The sequence below is a fragment of the Malus domestica genome, chromosome 01, assembly GCF_042453785.1.
Source record: "Malus domestica chromosome 01, GDT2T_hap1".
Taxonomy (NCBI): Eukaryota; Viridiplantae; Streptophyta; class Magnoliopsida; order Rosales; family Rosaceae; genus Malus; species Malus domestica.
Genome location: NC_091661.1, coordinates 27,080,085 through 27,101,047, shown reverse-complemented (window position 1 = coordinate 27,101,047; position 20,963 = coordinate 27,080,085). Strand labels below are relative to the sequence as shown.

General features: G+C 38.6%; 2 protein-coding genes and 1 pseudogene across 6 annotated transcripts; 1 reads left to right on the top strand and 2 right to left on the bottom strand.

Moving 5' to 3' along the window:
- Nucleotides 1-50: 50 nt before the first annotated feature.
- LOC103423518 (uncharacterized aarF domain-containing protein kinase At5g05200, chloroplastic-like) lies at nt 51-6,314 on the bottom strand (annotated as a pseudogene).
- Nucleotides 6,315-6,775: 461 nt separating this feature from the next.
- Nucleotides 6,776-8,377, bottom strand: LOC103430453 (uncharacterized). 2 transcript variants are annotated; one of them, XR_011583217.1, is made up of 5 exons: nt 8,139-8,373; nt 7,830-7,905; nt 7,615-7,741; nt 6,903-7,168; nt 6,776-6,871 (listed from the first exon to the last, which is right to left on the bottom strand). XR_011583217.1 is itself a non-coding variant. In XM_008368585.4 (4 exons), the coding sequence occupies exons 1-4, from the start codon at nt 8,250-8,252 to the stop codon at nt 6,976-6,978; spliced, it is 510 nt and encodes a 169-aa protein (XP_008366807.1). In that variant the 5' UTR covers nt 8,253-8,377; the 3' UTR covers nt 6,776-6,975. The 2 variants fall into 2 exon arrangements, 1 of the variants encoding a protein (XP_008366807.1); XM_008368585.4 differs by having other exon boundaries at nt 6,776-7,168; nt 8,139-8,377.
- A 798-nt stretch (nt 8,378-9,175) lies between these two features.
- LOC103430454 (uncharacterized) lies at nt 9,176-18,917 on the top strand. Of its 4 annotated transcripts, none has more exons than XM_008368587.4 (20): nt 9,176-9,324; nt 9,757-10,601; nt 10,703-10,909; nt 11,030-11,091; nt 11,654-12,119; nt 12,401-12,601; nt 13,074-13,329; nt 13,608-13,848; nt 13,962-14,131; nt 14,204-14,779; nt 15,012-15,178; nt 15,359-15,575; nt 15,671-15,865; nt 16,012-16,128; nt 16,336-16,578; nt 16,778-16,982; nt 17,397-17,602; nt 17,769-17,920; nt 18,015-18,276; nt 18,426-18,917. In XM_008368587.4, exons 2-20 carry the CDS (start codon nt 9,790-9,792, stop codon nt 18,705-18,707), a joined length of 5,037 nt encoding a protein of 1,678 aa, XP_008366809.2. In that variant the 5' UTR covers nt 9,176-9,324; nt 9,757-9,789; the 3' UTR covers nt 18,708-18,917. The 4 variants fall into 4 exon arrangements, with proteins under 4 accessions (XP_008366809.2, XP_070681785.1, XP_070681789.1 ...); XM_070825684.1 differs by having other exon boundaries at nt 9,200-9,324; nt 9,788-10,601; XM_070825688.1 differs by having other exon boundaries at nt 9,251-9,324; nt 10,708-10,909.
- Nucleotides 18,918-20,963: the final 2,046 nt, after the last annotated feature.

Below are 20,963 nucleotides of genomic sequence, written 5' to 3'. Positions count from 1 at the left end.
TGGTTCCTTGTTTGCTTCTAGTAGCAGTTATCAAAGAGAAGGATCCGATATGATAAATTCCTACGTTAACCCATACACGCTTTGCTTTCGCAAAGTATTAGATTACAATCTGTTTCTTGTTCTCGACATTGTTTCTATTGAATGTAACCCGAATGCAGGAGTACTTTTTATTTATATTTACACAAACTTACAAGAAGCTGCATCTGCACTTCCTAGGTTCATCTGAAATCGTTCCTGTAGTTGGTTCTCCGATTAGAAGCGATAGAAATCCTTTGGTCTTGGAGCATATTCAAGTCCGGGGCCAACAAACGGGCGTACCTGTCAAAATACAAAAGCTGCTTCAGGAGAAGTGCAAACTCTCGAGGAAATTTCAATCCATATGATTCACTAACCCGAATCTGGAATAAGAGCATGAAAGCAGCTCATGACTTCGGAACAATTAGTTAAAAAATTGATGGTATATGCTGCGGTGGTACCGATATATAATGCAGGCATGTAAACCTAAAGGGAGTCAAGGGCGTACCACATCGAGAAAAAGTGCATTCATTTGTCTCTCATCAACAACTAGATTTGCTGAGACAGCAGTTGCATTTGTAGATGGCTCCCTGGCAGTTGCTATATGACTACCTCTGTATCCAAATCCTGCACATGAGGAATTGTTAGAAGCGATGTGATTGTTATCAATAAGCTGGTTTCGATTCAAAACAAACAGCTATGCCACTTCCGTTCTATATTCTAAATTCGGTAATTTCTATCTATGGCACAGCTCTTTTAGGTAGCATTCTTTTTCTATAATGGAATATTTACGGGCAAGAAAAAAAAGTATCTTTTGGCTGCACAGTTCTGCGAAACATTATTTCCCCTCAGCTCCGAAATTGTCCCAGGAGAAGTACAGACCAAAAAAATAACCCTATTTGGAAAGCAAAACACAATTACCAAACTCCTGAGTTTAATGCTAGCCTTTATTGACGAGAACATCTTTTCCAAGTCACTTGCAAAGGCCTTAACATCAACGTTTGTGTCTGTAGCACCCATTTCAATCAGTGCAGAAGCCATTGATTCATATTCTTCAGTTGCAATTGATGCCAGAAAGATTTCCATGGCACCCCATGTTTTCGGGGATATAAGGCCAACAATTCCTGTAAATTTAAGTCAAACGCAAGAATGATTTCACTTAACTGAAAGGTAACAAACCAAAGAAAAAAATAACGTCAATAACATTTGAACTGTTGGACAAATGCAGAGAACTTCTAAAACTATCAAGCAAATGGTAGGTACTGCATTTTTAGGTATCAAAGCCAGGTTCGACTAATATCCGTTTAGAATGGAGGGTGCAATTATGATGAAACTCACCCGCTCCAACTGGGTTACGTGGAAATCAAGAATGGAGGACATGCTTTATTGTAAAGATCTCCATGAGCCAATTGAAGGTGTTAAGAGCAGGCCAGAAAATATGTCTGATGCCAATTGGACCAAGATGAATTGTAAAACTATTGGTACGATTAGACAATGGGTGGACGAGAGCATCTATCACCATGTGTCTAAAGAAACTGATGCGCAAGCTCTTTGGAAGAAGTTAGAATCCCTCTTTGAGAAGAAGACCGCTGCCAAGAAAGCATTCCTTATCAAAGAGCTTGTCAACATGAAGTATGCGGAAGATGTTAGTGTAACCGAGCACTTGAACAACTTTCAGAACGTGATCAATCAGGTAGCCACTATGGGTTTGAATATTGAAGAAGAGCTGCTAGCACTTTTATTGCTAGGATCCTTGCTAGATAGTTAGGAAACCTTCGTTGTAACTGTAAGCAATTCGGCTTCTAATGGTGTACTATCTATGGATGCCGTTAAGGATAGCATGTTTAATGAAGAAACAAGGAGAAAAGCTTCAGGTGCAGGCGCTGGACAACTCTTTGTCACAGAGAAAAGAGGCAAAAATTCTGGTGAGACGAGATTCAATGGTGACTGCCACTATTGTGGGAAAAAGGGTCACATGAAGAAGCGTTGTCGTAAATGGAAAAAGGAACAAAAGGATGGGAACAATACTGCAAGTGTTGTGACTTACGATGAAGAGCTTCTTTAATGCAGATGATTGATGGTTTTCTGGCAAAGAAGTCTATAATTGCCTTTGCCAATGACGATGGGTGTTGCGATCAGGGGGAGCCTAGTCAAGAGAAGTCTAATCAAGAGGGTCTTGGTTAATGAGTAGTTCGATCAATAGGAGTTTGGTCAAGAGGAGCAATCCTATTTTGGTATACCTTCCTCATGGTCTGGAGGGAGATTGTTGGGTTTTTTCCAGCCCATGATAAATTGTCCTAAGTCTATTGGGAATTAATAGTCTTAGAGGATTAAATTGTTTTCCCAATTGGAGTTGTTTTCCTAATTGGAGTTGTTTACCCAATTGGATTTAGTTTCTCAATTGGAGTAGGATTCATAACTAGATTCCAATTAGGATTAATAATCCTTATTGAAGAAGACCTTTATTATGTCTATATTAAGGGGCTATTGTACTAGTTTTGAAAAGGGAGCAAAACAATAAGTTGTATACCACTCAAGGGATTAGAGTGAGAGAATATTGTGTGTGCGAGAGAAAAGAAAAGAGATAGTGTATTTCTTGTTCTTGTTCTTTTAGGTTTTTCGTCAAGTCCTAGTTCTAGAGATTTGGCAAGATTATTGGTTGTACTCATTATTGATATAGTGAAAGATTGTTGTTGCTGTCCCGTGGACGTAGGCACATATTGCCGAACCACGTAAATTCTTGGTGTTATTTATCTTGGTTATTTGTTTTTCGATTTCCAAAGTTTTGTTCTTGTTTTTCCCATTCTTAAACGCAATATTCTCAACACAATATTTACGGGCAAGAAAAAAAAAGTTATCTTTTGGCTGCACCGTTCTGTGAAACATTATTTCCCCTCAGCTCCGAAATTGTCCCAGGAGAAGTACAGACCAAAAAATAACCCTATTTGGAAAGCAAAACACAATTACCAAACTCCTGAGTTTAATGCTTGCCTTTATTGACGAGAACATCTTTTCCAAGTCACTTGCAAAGGCCTTAACATCAACGTTTGTGTCTGTAGAACCCATTTCAATCAGTGCAGAAGCCATTGATTCATATTCTTCAGTTGCAATTGATGCCAGAAAGATTATGGCACCCCATGTTTTCGGGGATATACGGCCAACGATTCCTGTAAATTTAAGTCAAACGCAAGAATGATTTCACATAACTGAAAGGTAACAAACCAAAAAAAATAACGTCAATAACATTTGAAAGGTTGGACAAATGCAGAGAACTTCTAAAACTATAAAGCAAATGGTAGGTACTGCATCTTGGGACGATGCACGGTTGTTACAGAACAGACAATTAGCAAGTCTACAAAGATATACATTATACACTGACAAAAAAAATATCGATATCTTTACTCGATCCTTTTTTCTGCACAGTAGATAAAGTAAAAACCTTAAGTCATATTTGTGGAGATTGTATAAGCAACTGAAACATTGAAAGAAACCGACGACAATCACAACTATAAGTAAAGCAACGAGTACAATTGGCGCATGAAGATATATGAATACCAAAATCAAGAAACCCAATGCGCGGCCATCACGCAACAGCCACAGATTGCCTGCATGCACATCTGCGTGGAAGCTTTCACAGGCAAGCAAACTGCCAAACCTACAGAGACATTTCATAACAAGCGACAAGGTTGTTTGTTTGACAAATAAATGAACACAAAAACTACAAGCACATGAATGGTGGATAAAATATTCAAGTCCTACCACACATTAAGGGCAGTTATGAGACTGGTCTCTGGATTAGAAACAAAGGAACTTATACTGTTCAAGTCAGTAAGAGGAACTCCATACAGCCTCTCCATTGTTAAAATTCGTTTGCTGCTGCATTGGTGATACACTTTTGGAGCCGTAGCCTGCCTTGTGAGTCCCATAGCTTCTAAATATCTCCTAAAGGACTCAACGTTTGCAGCCTCCTTGTAGAAATCAACTTCTTCAATCCGGTATATCTTGCACAATACCAACCTACTGAAACGATGAACAGATTACAACGGAAACTTCTATCTTCCATCATTTTCCAACATATGAACCAAAGATGCTGACATCATCCCAAAGATGTTATGCTTTCACAGAATATAACTTGTAAGTTGTTGTAACTGAAGAAACTAGCAGTGTAAATTATTTCTAAGAGTATGAAAATAATTACTATGCTTATACCTGTCATCCAGTATAAGTGTTAAAGTCATTTGTTGCATATGAAGAAATTTATGTCCACATACCAATGAAGCACGGTTTATATCAGGATTCAAGAATTCCAAAATGCGGACAACAACGTAGATAAAATTGAGATCTGCAACCAACATATCTTCTATTCCGGGTTTCAAGATCTTTATTACTACATCTTCTTGGGAGCCTCTTAGCCTTGCACCATGAACCTAAACAAAATACATCACAATTCTTATTCCTAAGCTTAGCGAATGGTTTGAGGAACATGAGAAATTTGATAGGAAGAGAAAAGAACTTGTGCTATTGAGGCCAAAGCGAGTGGGGTTGGGTCAACATAGTCATAAACGCTTTCAATTGGTCTCCCCAATTCCTGACGCAAGATTGCTTGAATCTCGGCAAAGGGTACTGCAGGAGTTCTGTCAAAGCAGTTCTGAAATTCTTCGACATATTCTGATGGGAACAAAGTTGGAGCAGATGCAATGAACTACCATTTGTAAGTAGCATAGCATTAGTGATTGTGTACGTTGAATGAACAAAGATAGACAAGTAAAATAATAATCTTTTGCTAATTTACATTGGATATAATGAATAAAGTTATGGAGTGGCGATCAAAAAACAAGAATACAACAAGAGTTACCTGACCCAACTTAACGTAGGTTGCCCCCATGCGCTCAAACAATTTCCTCAAATAACGGGGGGACAGCAATCCAAGCTGCAGTTGGGTTGGTAATCCAGCAGATGAGTTTGCTGACTACAAACAAAAGGAAGGGTCATTTACAAGTATGCTTTTCAAGAGTTTGCTTATTCAGATAAAAGGGCTAGCATTAACGAATGCCTAGGTGTTAACAGAACACTCAACCGAGTGAAGTCTTAATCCCAAGTTATTGGAATTGGCCGTATAAACGCATTTTGTCATTGAGCCGTTTCAAGAACTATACCAATTGACAATTGAACAAGGTGAAAGCCAAGCAAACAAGGTTCCTGTTACCTTTGATACATCAGCAAGCCACTCCCCACCAACCCCAATAAACGCCTGAATACCTTGGACCATCCTAAGAGCGCCACGTGGACCTGTGCTTACTGATGTTTGGAGAATGTCCTCCACCAGTCTAGGCAAGTCTTCAAACCTATCTGGTAACAGCATGAAATTCCAGAGTCAGCTTAAAACCTCAAACGAATAGAGTGATCAAGAAAGAAAAGAATTCGAGCCTAAAGAACACAGATGCTCATGACGAGGTCTAAACAAAGGCGTGAATCAAAGTCTCCTTCCCATTCTGAGGTGATGCAATTAATTGATAACTGTCTGCCAAACAGAAGAGTTGTACTTCTACTTCAGCAGTTTTTACACCTAAGTTTCACTTCTGTATGTCCATGAAAAGGCAACAGCCAATCACTCACTAAAAGAAGTGAAAAAATGAACATTTTTCGAGGTACCCATCAAGCGAAACACCGAGAAGTTCGCAACTTCATGATTCAAAATATCAATGAGACCAGAGTATAACCATTAGCAGAAGTATAATCTACTATTCATGTTCATATAGGTAACAAATAAAATGTTTGAAAAAAAACCCATAAATCAAATAAAGATTTAAGCTTGAGATAAACCCAGAATCCAAAATCCAAAATGCAAACCTAAAATCCAAAAGCTAACGGGAGAGAGAAATTAAGCACCCTGAAGGCGGGAGGAGTAAAGATCCTGAGTTTGTGAGTAACGGGAAAAGAGAGTGAAACCCTTTGAGTTTGAGCTGCAAATGAGCTGCTTCGATGATTTTAACGAACCCCAACTACCAATTATCGACGACGACGTGGAGCTTAGAATCATCTGACGGCGGTGATGATGGTTCAGTGACGGCAAACGACCGCCTCTCACGGCTGAGACCATCGCCACAGCCATCTCTTCACTTCCACAACAACGAAAGTATCAAAATTTCAGGAAGTGAAATCGGAGCTTGGAATTTGGAAACCTTCACGACGTGGTTCTGACAATTGCTCTTCGTCTCTGTCAGCTTGCGAGTGTCTGCTAACTACTATCTCCGTCTCAGTCCCTCCATCGCTGAGAGAAAAAGAAAAAAAAAAAAAAACAAGAAAAATCTTTTGCATTTCTGTGTGACGTTAAACGAGTTGTAAGTGAAAGGGAGGACGCCACGTGGCTAGGCTTTTCACTGTTGGCGCCATTCTGAGACTTCTCCTCTTTCCCGCCGTTAGATTTCTCTCCGGTCCGGAACTGCTTCAATTTTTGTAAAACTGCGATTTGTCTCCGAGGCACAGTGGTTAATAACAAAGTCGTATACAATGACATGGGCAAAAAAAATAGATATGGGCATTTCACCACTTTTCTTAGCTAGAACGTTCTCCCATGGTTAAATATAAATTATTCATCTTTCGTCGAGAGTTGTAAATAAAAATGTATATATTTACATCTTTGGGAGATGTGAAAGTGTTAGAGATGCTCATAATGTAACTAAATTCCGTAGTACTCATTGGTTTAAAAAAATACGAAAAATGCGAAATTTGATACACGAAGGATACGACACCGAGGCCCAAAGTCCAGTTCCAAAATTTCAATCATAAAAGTTTAGACATTCTGTGTATTGTATTGGAATACAAGGTTACATACATAGTCAACCCAACAAAAATTCTGGACTAAATTTTTTAACTGTTATCCTCACTTCAGGTGATTCATCTACATCCACTGCAGAACTACTCAAGAATCAGTTTCTGAACTCAAAGTCCTAATCTGAGTTATGTTGAATCGGAATCCGATTCTGTATCCGATTTCCAGTCAGCTGGTTTATTCCTGTTTGTATTGGCCTCTAGTGGAGGAAGTCCATCATCATCGCTTGAGTCGTCGAGCTCATTGTCTTCTTTTTGGGAGGTATCTCCCTGCAAACTTCCATCGCATCCGTCTGAAACTTCGGATTTGAAGAGTTCTGGCCTGAAATTGGGCGGCAAAAGCAAATATAAGGAACAAAAAGATCACTAAAAGAATCTTAAGATCACATAAACACGTTAAACAAGAAGTGCCACAAAGGCTACGGATTTTACCCACACTTCCACGAGCAACCCTTTACCATCCCTCAATACAATTATGTGCAATGCGTGAAACTACGGTGGCTTGTGGATTACTATTTTACAAGAACAAAACTTTTTGACATTTTCAGCTTTCTCAAGTTGTGATACAATGCTGAATCAGTATACACTTAACCATAAAAAGAGAAAGTCAAAGCAAACATTGAGTTTGTTCGAGGGACATTTCAAAGTTCGATATGAAGTAACCGAAACATAAAAAGGTCATCGCACTATTAAATGTGTAAGCAACATAAGCTGCCCTTTTTGTTGAGATAGTGACCAATCATCTTAGGATGGGAAGAGAATACACACCAGTCTGGCGATTTCTTCAGCACTCGTACTTGTTCGTAAAATAGAACTTGCGAAACAATGCATGCCACCTTGCTGCCAGATTCAAGAACCTTCTCCTTCCCACTTGCATCAACCACAACATAACTCCCTGCCAATCGAAAATCGATTCAAAATTCCGCCTTTCGGCTACATTTGCAAGAATACGTTGAAATGAGATACGTATATAGGAAACCAACCTCGTTTAATCCACATGCTCTTTGAAAACTTAGCCGGAAACAGCGCCAAAGATTTCTCTCCCTTTGCATCCATTACCTTAAACAATTACAGCAGAATCAGAAGCAAGTTCAGCAATTCTAAACACATTATGCAATCAAGTTCACATTTTTCTTTTGGGACAGCCCAAACCCACATCATTTTTTTACAAATTGATCGATACCCACTACTGCATTTTCACAGAGACATCGATTTGGGATTTAGGGTTTTAAAAGGGTTTTTTATTTCCGGGCCAAAAACCCTAAAAATTGAATTGGAATAGAAGCGCCCACCTCGATGAGATTGGAGCCGCGGAGAGAAAGCACTTGCATTACAGAGTGACCATCTTCGAGCGTAAAGCTCTGTTGCTCCACCGCCCTCTTCAGATTCTTCCTTCCTCCTTTCATTTGGGGACTCAAATTAAAAACCCTAGTAATTGATCAAGACTCGGCCTTTAAACCCTATTTCCTGAAATCATCCCGATACGGCGCCGTTCGGGGTAAAAGATATGACGTAAGTAGCTGTAATGTATATACGGCGCGAAATTGGATTACCTTTTGTACCTATGCTAACCGACTTTATCTGGATTCAATAGCTGGCTGTAACCCAAGACAATATAACGGGCCAATCAAAATGCTAGAAACTGCAGAAATCCGAGATGCCGTTGACTTGGCCGTTACGTTAGGCTTAACGAAAAGTTTTTAAAAACTTTAGTTTTAATAAATAAATAAATAAGTAAATGTGTAAGTCATGGTCTAAAATATCCATAATATTTTGATATTTTCATCGAAATTTTCGTGTTTTTAGACTACCGATATTTCCGATATCATCGATATTTTAGACCTTGCTAAGTCGCTCATATATTTTACCTTGCAATGTATAAAGTATAAAATATTGTACTAATTCATTATATATAAATGATTATGGTATGTTTAAACTTCTTTAATTAATTACTACATATTTTCTACACTCAAAATGTTTGCCAGCTCGCTATATAATCAACTTAAATCAATTATATCTATCATGCAATGCATTTCCTTCCAATTTTTTGTGATAAATTAATAGATAATTGACTAAATAAACATCCTGCAAAGTTTCAATAAAAATTTTCAAGTTTTTCTTACAATTTCCGTGGCTTTTATTCAATTTTTATCGATATCGATAATATCCCGATATTTCCATCGAAATTTCCGTATTTTTAGACTACCGATATTTCCGATATCATTGATATTTTATACTTGGTGTAAGAAAATAGTACTAGATAAAAATAAGATTTTTGATTAAAAATAAAGTATTCGATTAAAACTCCTTTTTTGTTTTTACGTTTTACAGGAGCACAGGATAACACGCAAAAGGTCGAATACAAAGTGGGCACCTTGCCGAGTCGCGATTCGCGCGTGAGCTCAGTACCCGCGAGGAGGGAGAGAGAGACCCCATGCCCGTCTCTTGAATCCACTGCTCACACAAACAAGTTATCAGGTTCGAAATTCTCCATAAATTCTTGTGTTTTTATTCGATTTTTAATTTCCTTTGAATTAATTAGTCGTTTCCGTTTTTGTACTTTTCACGTAATTACATTGTTCCAGTGATGAACATATCCGGATAATCAAAGTTCGTTAATTTAATCATATGGGGTTAAAATTCTGTGGCTTTTTGAATTTCCTGAATTTCCCAATTGTAATTTGTCAATGCTTCTCGAATTTCAAGGCAGAAGCTTTCTTTTTTGTTGGTTAAATTGTGTATTTAATTAGTTTTTAGTTTTTTTTTTTGGGTGTTTTGTTGTTTAATTTTTGAATGATGAATTGATAATTATGAATATAATCTTGGTAGTGATTACTTTCCATGTTTAGGGCGCATGCCTTATTGAGATTTATGGTTAATGATAATTAAAGTGTGTGCTTTTGAATTCAGAGTGTGTGAATTAGGTTTTTTTTGCTTAGAGTGATGGGTAGAAGGAAGCAAAGGAGGCCCCACCGATCCGGTGGGGTTGTATTGGAGAGTCGCAGCAATGCTGATCAGGCAGAATTGGATGGAATCAAGATTTCAAATGGGGAATCAGGAAAGAATGAACTGGATAAAGTTGATGAGCCGTATTTTGTGGAAGTTGATCGGTCTTGTTGGGTTTTTGACGAGCACCTTGATATTGCTGAAGTTGTTTTGACAAATTTGAATTTCGGAGAAGGGTTTTCTGGTGATGGATTGAGTGGGGATTTTAATCAGGATGATTACTCATTAAGGTTTCGAGTGTGCAACGTGAATGAGTTTATTGGCCGTATGAAGTTAGGCCATTGGCCTGTATTATCCTCTGCTGATATTTCTTTGGAATTCATTAAGTGTCCAACAGAGGATACGGGCGAGTGCTCGGTGATTTTATCAGGGAGTTTTGATGGACCGGATGAAGGTATCTCTGGTCTTGTTCACATGGCAAGTTTGAGGTTTATGACCCTAAGGCCAGTTCAGTGGGTTGTGTCGATTGATATGTCCACCATCACGGTTAGGGTGGAGATACTTAAGCGTGCGTTTGATGCTTGTCAGTCACTTCTGGACATGACTAGGCAAGTCTGGAAAAAAAGTATGAGGAATGTCATGGGTTGGCTTCATCCAGAAGTAATGACATCAGAGGCTAGGTACGGAGTCAGTAAATCAACAGAAATGGAAATTGATTTGCATACTGAAAATGGATATGCTAATTCAGACCCTAGTAAACTAGCAAGGTTTGATGTCTCTGGGTTCTATGAAGCCATTAAGCGATCAAAGTGAGTATCACCACTTTTCAATTTTATAGTCTATTTCCAACTTCTGAGGCTATGATGTCTATCAATCTTTGAGTTTAATTTCTATTATATCTTGTGTACAGAGCAGATGCAATGCTTCAAGCTGACATGCCCGATTTGCTTCCTGAGTTGAAGCCCTATCAGCGCCGTGCAGCTTACTGGATGGTACATAGAGAGAAAGGATATGCAGAAAGTCCGGTCGAAAAGGGAAACAGTCAGTTCATATCACCTTTATGTTTGCCCTTGGAATTTCTTGACACATGTTCAAAAATGTTCTACAACCCATTCAGGTAGTGGCTTTCTCAAATATGTTGGTTTACCTTTTAAGCAAGTTCTTGCGTTCTACATCCTTCTCCTCTTCCATCTCCTCCCTATCTAACGATTACTGTGAATTTGATAATGTATTCCAGTGGAAATGTTTCGTTGCACCCAGAGAATGATTCAGCTTATGTCTGTGGTGGTATTCTTGCTGGTAAATCCACTACTCTACATTTTCTTGCATGTGTTTAGATTTTTCTTCAGATTTTACAGATGTTGAATTTCGCTTTTGTCCGGAAATCTAGTTTTGCACACTATTGGCTGTATTACTGTTAAACAATTGAAGTTAATTCTGAAAACATGAGCGATCAGTGGTATTTAATGATGATATAAATAGAGTAATGCCTTATCAAACAATCAGAATCTATCACTTCTACATGACAATCTATTGTCATGTGAGTGCCTAGTTTTCTTAAATAGCTTAGTCATAAAGCCCTACCTGAACGAAAAAACTAGGAATGAAACAAATATCACAAGAAGTTGTTGGAAAATTTCCATTTACCAGCTCCTAAAGTTTCTTCTACCACATATTTAGTGAAGTTCTCTATCAACTAGTCTTTGGCCTTTTCAAAATATCTATGGCTGTTTTTGGTAATAGAAGAAATATGCTTAATAATGTTTTATCTTCTTAAGCATTTTATATCTCATTCTGAAGGGAAGACTGGTGTTTCCCGAACTGCTTTCTGTGTGATGTTTTTCTTTTGTGACGATCACAGATGAGATGGGCATGGGGAAAACTGTTGAACTTCTTGCTTGTATATTTGCGCATCCGAAGTCGGCAGATGAAGACAACATATTTGCTGATTCTGAATCTCAAGCTACCGAAGATCAGAAAATCAATCTTAAAAGATTAAAAAGGGAGCGAGTTGAATGTGTATGTGGAGCTGTGAGTGAAAATATGTCATACACAGGATTATGGGTACAGTGTGACATATGCGATGCATGGCAACATGCAGACTGTGTGGGTTATTCAGCTGATGGAAAATCCATCAAATCCAATGAGGCCTCTCAAAAGCACCTGAAGAGGAAAAATACAACCACTGTAGTTGAAAGAGATGGAAAATATATTTGCCAGCTGTGCTCAGAACTGATACAGGCTACTAACTCTCCTGTGGCTACTGCTGCCACTCTTATAATTTGTCCAGCTTCTATTTTGCTCCAATGGCATTCTGAAATTATACGGTATATTTTATGCCTAAACTATAAATATACCGTATATTTTATGTTAATTTTGTTTTGTTAAACTGTATAAATATTTCGTATGCTATCCTTCAGTCTTCTTAGATGACTCATTTTGTGATAAATTGATTCGATTTTGATCGTGTTTATTGCTTAACATGGTATGGAGATGTTTCTGAATTATTTATCACCAGATCATGGATGTTGTAGCTATTACTCACTACATCAAAAAAAAATCCATTAATGAAAGATGTAAATCCTACTAACTTATCTTATCACCCCAGTCATACCCGTGCAGGTTCTTTAAAAACATGTATCTATGAAGGTGTGAGGGAGAGTTCTTTTTCAAACGCGTCGGAAATTGATATCAGTGAACTTGTTAGCGCTGACATTGTATTGACAACATATGATGTGCTTAAAGAGGACCTGTCACACGACTCTGATAGGCATGAAGGTGATCGGCGCTTGATGAGATTCCATAAAAGGTTCCTTCAAAACTTGTGATGTTCTTGCTTTTGTTTTTTTTTCTTTGCTCAAAAATTGGCTACACTAGTTTGAACTGATTCTTCAAACAATTGGATAAGATCTTTGCCTGATTGCTTGCAAGGATGTTGCATAATTTTGATGTTTTCCCTTGCATTAGGATGATTTGTTTGGAATGATACATATTTGGTTTAAAAATAATTTCCCAGTTTCCAGCCACTTATTTTATTAATTGCTGCCCCTCATCATGAACTCTTGTAGCAAATGTACTTAAATGCCATCATGTTCTTGTAAACGATCAGTGTTCAAGTTGTAAAGAATTTGCTTTATTTTCTTGTTTTCTTTCTCCTTTCTTATTAGGGTTTAAGTTTACATATTTCAGTGCTTTACCTTAGAACATCATTGGGTTGATTTAGAAGTGAATTGCTCTTGGACCTGTATTTTTCGAGATGATGACCTGCCATTTTGTTTTAGGTACCCTGTTGTTCCAACCGTTCTGACCAGAATATTCTGGTGGAGAGTTTGTTTGGATGAGGCTCAAATGGTGGAGAATAATGCTGCTGCGGCCACAGAAATGGCTATGCGGTTATATACTAAGCACCGTTGGTGCATTACAGGGACTCCTATTCAACGTAAACTTGATGACTTATATGGACTTCTACGATTTCTCAAAGCATGCCCATTTGATGGTTCTAGGTGGTGGGTTGAAGTTATACGAGATCCATATGAGGTATGAAGTTCAGTGCATCCCTTCGTTTTTCAATTCCAAATCTTTTCAAAAGTTCTAAGATGCTAGATAACTGGAACCATTAAGATAAAATCTAAAGTTTAATGTATAATTTTTAGCCAAGTTGACACTTTGATTCAAGAAAATACAGCGCATCCTTCTATTACTTTATCCACATTTAGGGCTCCAAGTGTTTTCTCATGATTTTCCCAAAGACATCATTCTTGCTTTCTCCTGCTAGTTTTAGTCACTTCCTTAATTTATTAAATTTGCCTTTTCAGAGGAAAGATGTGGCAGCTAGGGAATTTGCTCATAAATTTTTCAAGAAAATTATGTGGCGATCTTTGAAAGTGCATGTTGCAGATGAGTTGGAGCTTCCTCCTCAGGAGGAGTGCCTCTCTTGGCTCACTTTATCTCCAATAGAAGAACACTTTTACCAAAGGCAACACGAAACTTGTGTGAGCTATGCCCGAGAAGTCATTGACAGTCTGAAAGATGATATTCGAAAAAGAGAAGTCAGAGGTTGTTAATGATTATTTTGCAACTTCATTTAAGAGTCATTCTATAGGTAACCCTAAAGTTTGCATGTGAAGACGCAACTTTAAGGTCTGACATTTTTCATGCTTGCTGTCCAGGATGCTTAGCATCTAATGATTCATCAGATCCACTCATCACACACGCAGAGGCAGGAAAGCTTCTGAATACACTGTTGAAGCTTCGCCAAGCCTGCTGCCACCCTCAAGTAGGAAGCTTTGGGCTTCGTTCTCTGCAACAGTCACCCATGACTATGGAGGAAATACTAATGGTGTGTTTCTGTACTTTATTACTAAAAATTTTGTGATTGATTCTTTTTGTTTTATGGGATCTTGTTCTACAGGTTCTTGTAGGTAAAACAAAGGTAGAAGGAGAGGAAGCGCTTAGGAGGTCAGTCGTCGCTCTCAATGGGCTTGCCGGGATAGCTATACTCGAACAAAACTTCACCCAAGCTCTATCCTTGTACAAGGAAGCGCTGGATTTAGCTGAACAGCACAATGAGGATTTCCGCCTGGACCCTTTGTTGAGCATCCACATTTATCATAATCTTGCTGATATACTCCCTTTGGCAACAAACTGCTGCCCTTCAAAAGAACAGCTTCCTGGGAGCTCTAGGGAAATGGCCTCCAAGATACAGGGCATTGAAACTTGTGATCAACATGTAGCGAAGAGGCAAAAACTTTGTGGGAAAGAAGAAATTGCCAATGATGCCAGTAACTCACTGGAAGGTACATCTGAATTATCAGATAATGTTCCTGCTGCTCACCAAGAATGCGATAATGGTCCCCAGCCATCATGTAGTTCTTTCAGTGATGCATCTTTGAGAATAGCCTTTGACAATATTAAACAGAAGTACTTGTCTGTATTCAGTTCAAAGCTATCCATGGCTCAACAAGAGTTTAACAAGTCTTACACACAGGTATTTTTCGTAACTGCTTCCGTGTAGCACTTTATGATCCTCTATATAGGATTGTCTAGACAATCACACTTTGTATGCTAAATAATCGATGGTAGTTCATTTTGGTTCTCTTTCTTTTTTATGGTTTTGAGCAGGCTAAAAAAGTTCATGTATATTTTTTCCATATGCTGTTCTTTTCCAATCATCACTTTGTTCTCTTTATATGTTAACATTTAGATAAACTCTTTTGAAGGTTTGCAATGCAATCAGCGACAGAAAAGATCTAAGTACAGTTTGGTGGTTGGAAGCCCTTCTTCATGCTGAAAAGAACATAGACCTCTCTAGGGATTTGATGAGAAAGATTGAAGAGGCCCTTGTAGGAACTCTAAACAATGGGAAGTCATCGAGAATTGCCTCTCGGTAAGTAAACATTTGGTCCTCTGCATCGCATCTACTGCAGGGTCATATATTTGACTTTTTGCACTGTTTGTCTCTTCACCTGTATCTCATGAATGTTGCTCGTGGCTTTCAATTTCAAGTAAACTGAATCTAGCTGTCTATATTGTGTGGATTCTGATTAGTTGTATCCCTTTGATATAGTTTCCGAAGCATAAGTGGCCTGAAGTATCATATGCAGACTGGTTTGGACCAATTAGCAGCATCTAGGAAGACGTTGCTTGATCGACTTTTAGAAATTGATCAGACGATGGAGAAGCCAAAGGAGGAGGATATTCACCGCGTGAGAAACTGTCGAAATTGCAAGGGTTGTGATGATGGTCCTTTGTGTGTTCTCTGTGAACTAGATGAATTGTTTCGGGTTTGTTACACTTCTTCTTCTTCTTTTAATCCCTGTTGATTTGCAGTATGGCTTAACATGAGCATAGTTTTTACAATTTATGATTTCTTTACTAGGACTATGAAGCAAGGCTCTTTCGTAGTGAAAAAGTAGGCGGAGGGACAGCTACATGTGCTGAAGAGGCTGTGGCTTTGCAGAAGAAGAACTCTGAACTTAATCGTTTTTATCAGAATTTGTCGCAGCCAAATAAAGAGTCAACATCATCCAATTCTAATAAAGAGTCAAAGAAGAGAGATGCTGGAAAAGTTGTGGTCAGTCACTTTATCTCACTATTAGTTTTGTTCATCCTTAAAAGGTGCTAAAATGCAGCCGTCTTTCGTTTATACTTTAAATGTCACTGAAACTAAGGTAGATGGAGCTTCTATAACTTGTCCTGTTTATCATATTCGGATGATAGGTTTCAAAAGCTCCATCTGAATTAGAGGTTGTTCTTGGAGTTATAAGAAATCATTGCAAGGCCCAATTAGGGAGGGACGGTACATCAGAAGCCACAAAGCACCTCCACGCTCTTGAGGTATGTCCTGTATTGTAGTATTCTTTCAACAGCAACTATTTGACTGCAGCTCTGAAACTAAGAACTCCTGTAGTTAATGGATCATAGAACAGAGCCTACTCTTGCTAAACTTTTGTTGTCTTTCTTTGGGATACTAATTGTCCCGCTAATAGTATTCCCGTTGGGCATTCGCAAAATATGATCCTTTTTCTTTCTTACCTGGTTTAGGGCATGCGCAAAGAGTATCCCCATGCAAGATCCTTGGCAATAGCCCAAGCTCAAATTCTACAAGCTTATGATGAGCTTAACATGGCAACTTCAAGATTGCGCCTAGCAGAAGATGAGGATGATAAAGCTCTTGATGCTTTAAGTGAAGAAGAATTACCTTCAGCTAGCGTCCTATATACTAGCGACAAGTTCACATCCTTAAATTCGTTGTCTGTTGTAAAAGGGAAACTTCGTTATTTAAAGGTAGAAGCAAAAGTCCATTTTAATCATTCAGATTTAGATTTTCTTTTCGTGGGTGCAGAATTGTGTGTCCTTTGGTGGTATGCTTTGCGCACTGACCTTTCTACTTTTTCTGTGTTGAAACTTAAACTACATAAAAACAGAATGTCTTTGTTGTTGCTACTGTCGGGAGTCAATACTAACTCTTTTTTATTGTTCCCAGGGTCTGGTACAAGCTAAACAAAAGGTGCCGTTGCAAAGTCCAAATCCTTCCTCGGTAGCTGAAGGGGCAGCCACTATGCCAACATCCACGGAACAGAAAAATGTATGCATACCTACAGGCGATAAAGAAACATGCCCGGTTTGTCAAGATCCATTAACCATTCGGAAGATGGTTTTTCCGTGTGGGCATCTTACATGCTGTAAATGTAAGTATTCACCGTACCATCTCCATGATAAAACCGTTGCCTCAAGAAATAGGAGACATACTTACATTATTTTGTTACCAATAAAATGAAAACATGGACTATGGCCACTAAAGACCTTGAATGCTAGTCTGTATCTCCCAAAATCTTTACACCAGTCTTCTGCTAAAATCTCCGAGAGCCTTCCTTGGTTGACCAAAAATGTGATTCGGCTGACTAAAACTGTAGCTATTGGGAAACCTTATGTGAGTCATCAGTGGCAACCTTCTATGTCTCCATCTTGCTAATTGCCTTTTGTCCTACTTTTGTTATTATTATTATTATCATTATTCTTCTTGGTGCGTCTCTTCCTTGATAATTCGTTATGTTCTCTTAAATAACTGTCATTTAATTCGAGTTCACAACCGTTCCTGCTAGGTTTATTTGCAATTACTGAACGGAATAACAAGGTTCAAGATAAGTGGGTAAAATGCCCAACATGTAGACAACATACTGATGTTGGAAACATTGCTTATGCTGATGATGGGCAGAGTGAAACTAGTACTTCTTCTGTGCTTCATACAACCGAAAGTCGTGAAATGTCTGAAGCATCTGTTATGGTACAAGGTTCATATGGAACAAAGGTATGTGTTCTACTGTCCTCGATTTTGTAGGTGTGGTTTCCTGACCAAACAAATAAGAACTCTAGCATACCACTTCCTCATTTTCTGCTGACCCTTACCATTTATTAGTGTAGTTTGTGTCAGCAAGTTTAGATTAATGTTCATTTTTGGGGGTGTATTTGTGCAGATTGAAGCAGTGACAAGAAGAATACTGTGGATAAAGTCTACAGATCCAGAGGCTAAAGTTCTTGTTTTCTCAAGCTGGCATGATGTGCTCGATGTATTGGAGCATGCCTTCGCTGCTAATGACATTACGCATGTTCGGATGAAAGGAGGAAGGTAAGTTGCCATTACCGAATTCAGAGCGGATAAAATTTACCCAAGTTCGAATTCCTTCTCCTTTTTTCTAAATATGCCTGCTGTGTAAGTGCAGGAAATCACAAGTTGCCATTAGCGAATTTAAAGGCGAAAAGATAGGTGCAAAAGGAAATCACAAGATACGTGGACAGAAAGAGCAAAGATCTTTCCAAGTGTTACTGCTCCTGATTCAACATGGAGCTAACGGCCTCAATCTTCTGGAAGCGAAGCATGTTATTCTTGTCGAGCCGCTTCTCAATCCAGCAGTAGAAGCACAGGCGATCAGTCGGGTCCACCGAATCGGACAGAAAAGCAAAACCATAGCTCATCGTTTCATAGTACGTGCATCTCCCTTTCCGACACTTCTGTGTTTTGTAGAATAACTTGTTTTTAAGATTCACTGCCATGTTACCAGAATGCTTGTGAGAACACAGTCATCTGTGCATTTTCGATATTTAATCTCGCTTATTCATTTTTGTGGAGTTAGGTTAAAGACACGGTTGAAGAGAGTATATATAAACTCAACAAAAGCCGGAACAGCACTGCATTCATCGGGAACACGAAGAATCAAGATCAGCCTTTCTTCACATTAAAAGACATTGAATCCTTATTCGCAACAGTGCCACCCCCGGTACCAGAAACTCGAGGAAAGGCAACTGAAGTTCCCAACGAGAACCCAACGGAAAGTCTACGGCATTTGCCACCTTCTGTGGCAGCTGCCATAGCAGCTGAGAAGAGACATAAGGAGCAGCATGCATCTTCTTTGTGACCATAACTTAGCAGCTCAAGTTAAGAGAAAAGATATTTTGTTAGGCTTTTAACCATGTTTTTTATTTTTAATTAGGATTTTATTTTCGAAACTATTATTTTTCTTGTATATATTGAATCCTTCATTATTTATTGCTATTTTTTTTGGATGTCTGTGATGTTAATGGCACACATGCTAGTCACTAAATAATAAAATCTCTCTCTCTCTCTCTCTCTCTCTCTCTCTCTCTCTCTCTCTCTCTCTGTAGTATTCTTTTGGTCTAAGAGTTGATTTGCGGCCGGTACTAGTAATTAAATTAGTTACAAAGTTTGAAGTTTGGAAAGTATTTATATAAAATTCGTTGACCTTTCGAGGTCACAAGTAACGTATTCGAATAGATCTTGAAACTACGAGCGCATAGGCAAAAGCCGTTTGCGAGTCCGAATTATAAGGTATAGTTACGGACGTTTGAAGTTGTGATACTATAGTTTGTAGAAATTATTAAACTTCCACTTGTGAGTAAAAGAGCCAAAAAAAAACATATATTTGGGTTAAGGGATTAGACAGCAGGGAATGAAAAAAAAAAGGGAGGGGGTCTGATTTTTGACCCCTTTTTTGGGAGATATCAACCCGTTAACCCGTCAACTTGACTTGCTCATATTTTCTTCATCCGATCTCCGTTTTGGGTGATCTTGGTGTTCATGGAAAGCTCTTGACGAGCCCTACAACTCTGTAATGTTAGATTTTCCATTTTCTAATCCATTTTTCCAGTTCGAGGCAGCAAAGTCGGATGGGTTTTTCGGCGGTTTTGTCATTTTTCCGGTGATTCCGGCAACCATTTCCCTCAAGTGAGGTATGAAACTTCATCTACTCTTCATAATCTTCAAGTTGGTATGCTTGGTTCGTGCTTTCGTATTCGTTTTAGAGTTGGGTGTTTAGAACCCTAGAAACCCGATTTTCCCGAAGAATTTGGATGATTCCGGTTAGAATTTGTCATTGGTCTAGTTGTGAATAATGTCTCCCTTGTTGAGCTCTAGTTACCACGTGAATTTGAGCCTCTTGCGTTAAGGCTGAAAATTTGGGTTTTCAAACCCTTCACCATGGTTACCATTGCGTGTGGCGGTGCGTGGGACTATCCACGAGTGTTGTCTAAGTACCAAATACCTTTTAGTGACCCTGTGAACCTATGTCTAGCTTGGTTTCCCAAAATTCAATTGTTGGTGTGATGTGGAGAAATGTGAATGACTAATATGTGATATTGGTGATTATCTTATTTTCATAACTACTATCCTGTGTGGATATGAGATGGTTTTATAATTATTTTTCCTATAAAATTGTTAATTTTTATTATTTAACCATTGATGTAGTTTTATGGTGTGATTTGACGTGCATATTGGAAATATGGTTTGTATTGTATGATTGGATTGATGTGATGAAATGCGAGGGCTAGTAGTGAACCGTTAACCCAATGTTATGGGGTTTGTTACTTCGAAACATGTTTCAACCCTCGTGTCATTATTTCATTCTCGTTTCGTTGAGTCTTTGTACCATGAAGAACTTGATCCATGTCTTGTTTCATTGATTGGTGTTACACATTCTACTCCACAATTTCGTTAAGTGATGGTCCGGAATCGTATCCTGGTCTGGATTTCGTTGAGTGATGGTCCAGAATCCCTTCTACTCCGAGATTTCGTTGAGTGATGGTCTGGAATCGTATCTACTCGGATTCCGTTGAGAGATGGTCCGGAATCCCTTCTACTCCGCGATTTCGTTGAGTGATGTTCCAGAATCGTATCTAACTTGGGTTTCATTTAGTGGTGATTATGCATTGTACTTCGCGATTCCGTTGAGAAATGGTCCAGAATCGTACCCACTTGGATCCCGTTAAGAGGGTCTGGAATCCCTCATACTTCTTGATTTCGTTGAGAGATGGTCCGGGATCGTGTTCACCTTGGGGTTTATTGAATTTGAATGAGATAGCTTCAGAGATGTAGACTTCAGCCGAACTGTGTCGCTTTAACCCTACTTTTCATTGTGTTGTATGAGATTATGATTGTGAGCTGTTGTGATTTCTTTCAGATGAACCATTGTATGTCTGGGTGACTCCCTCGGAGTTACAAAGGTTTGGTATTGATTCCTTATGAAGGATTTATATTCAAGAGATGTAAACTGTGATTAATGGTTGGCTTTATCATTATTATCACATCCTTGTATTATTGTCACTCACCCGAGCTTTGCAGCTTATCTGAATTCTTGATGTTGATGCACCATTCCCAT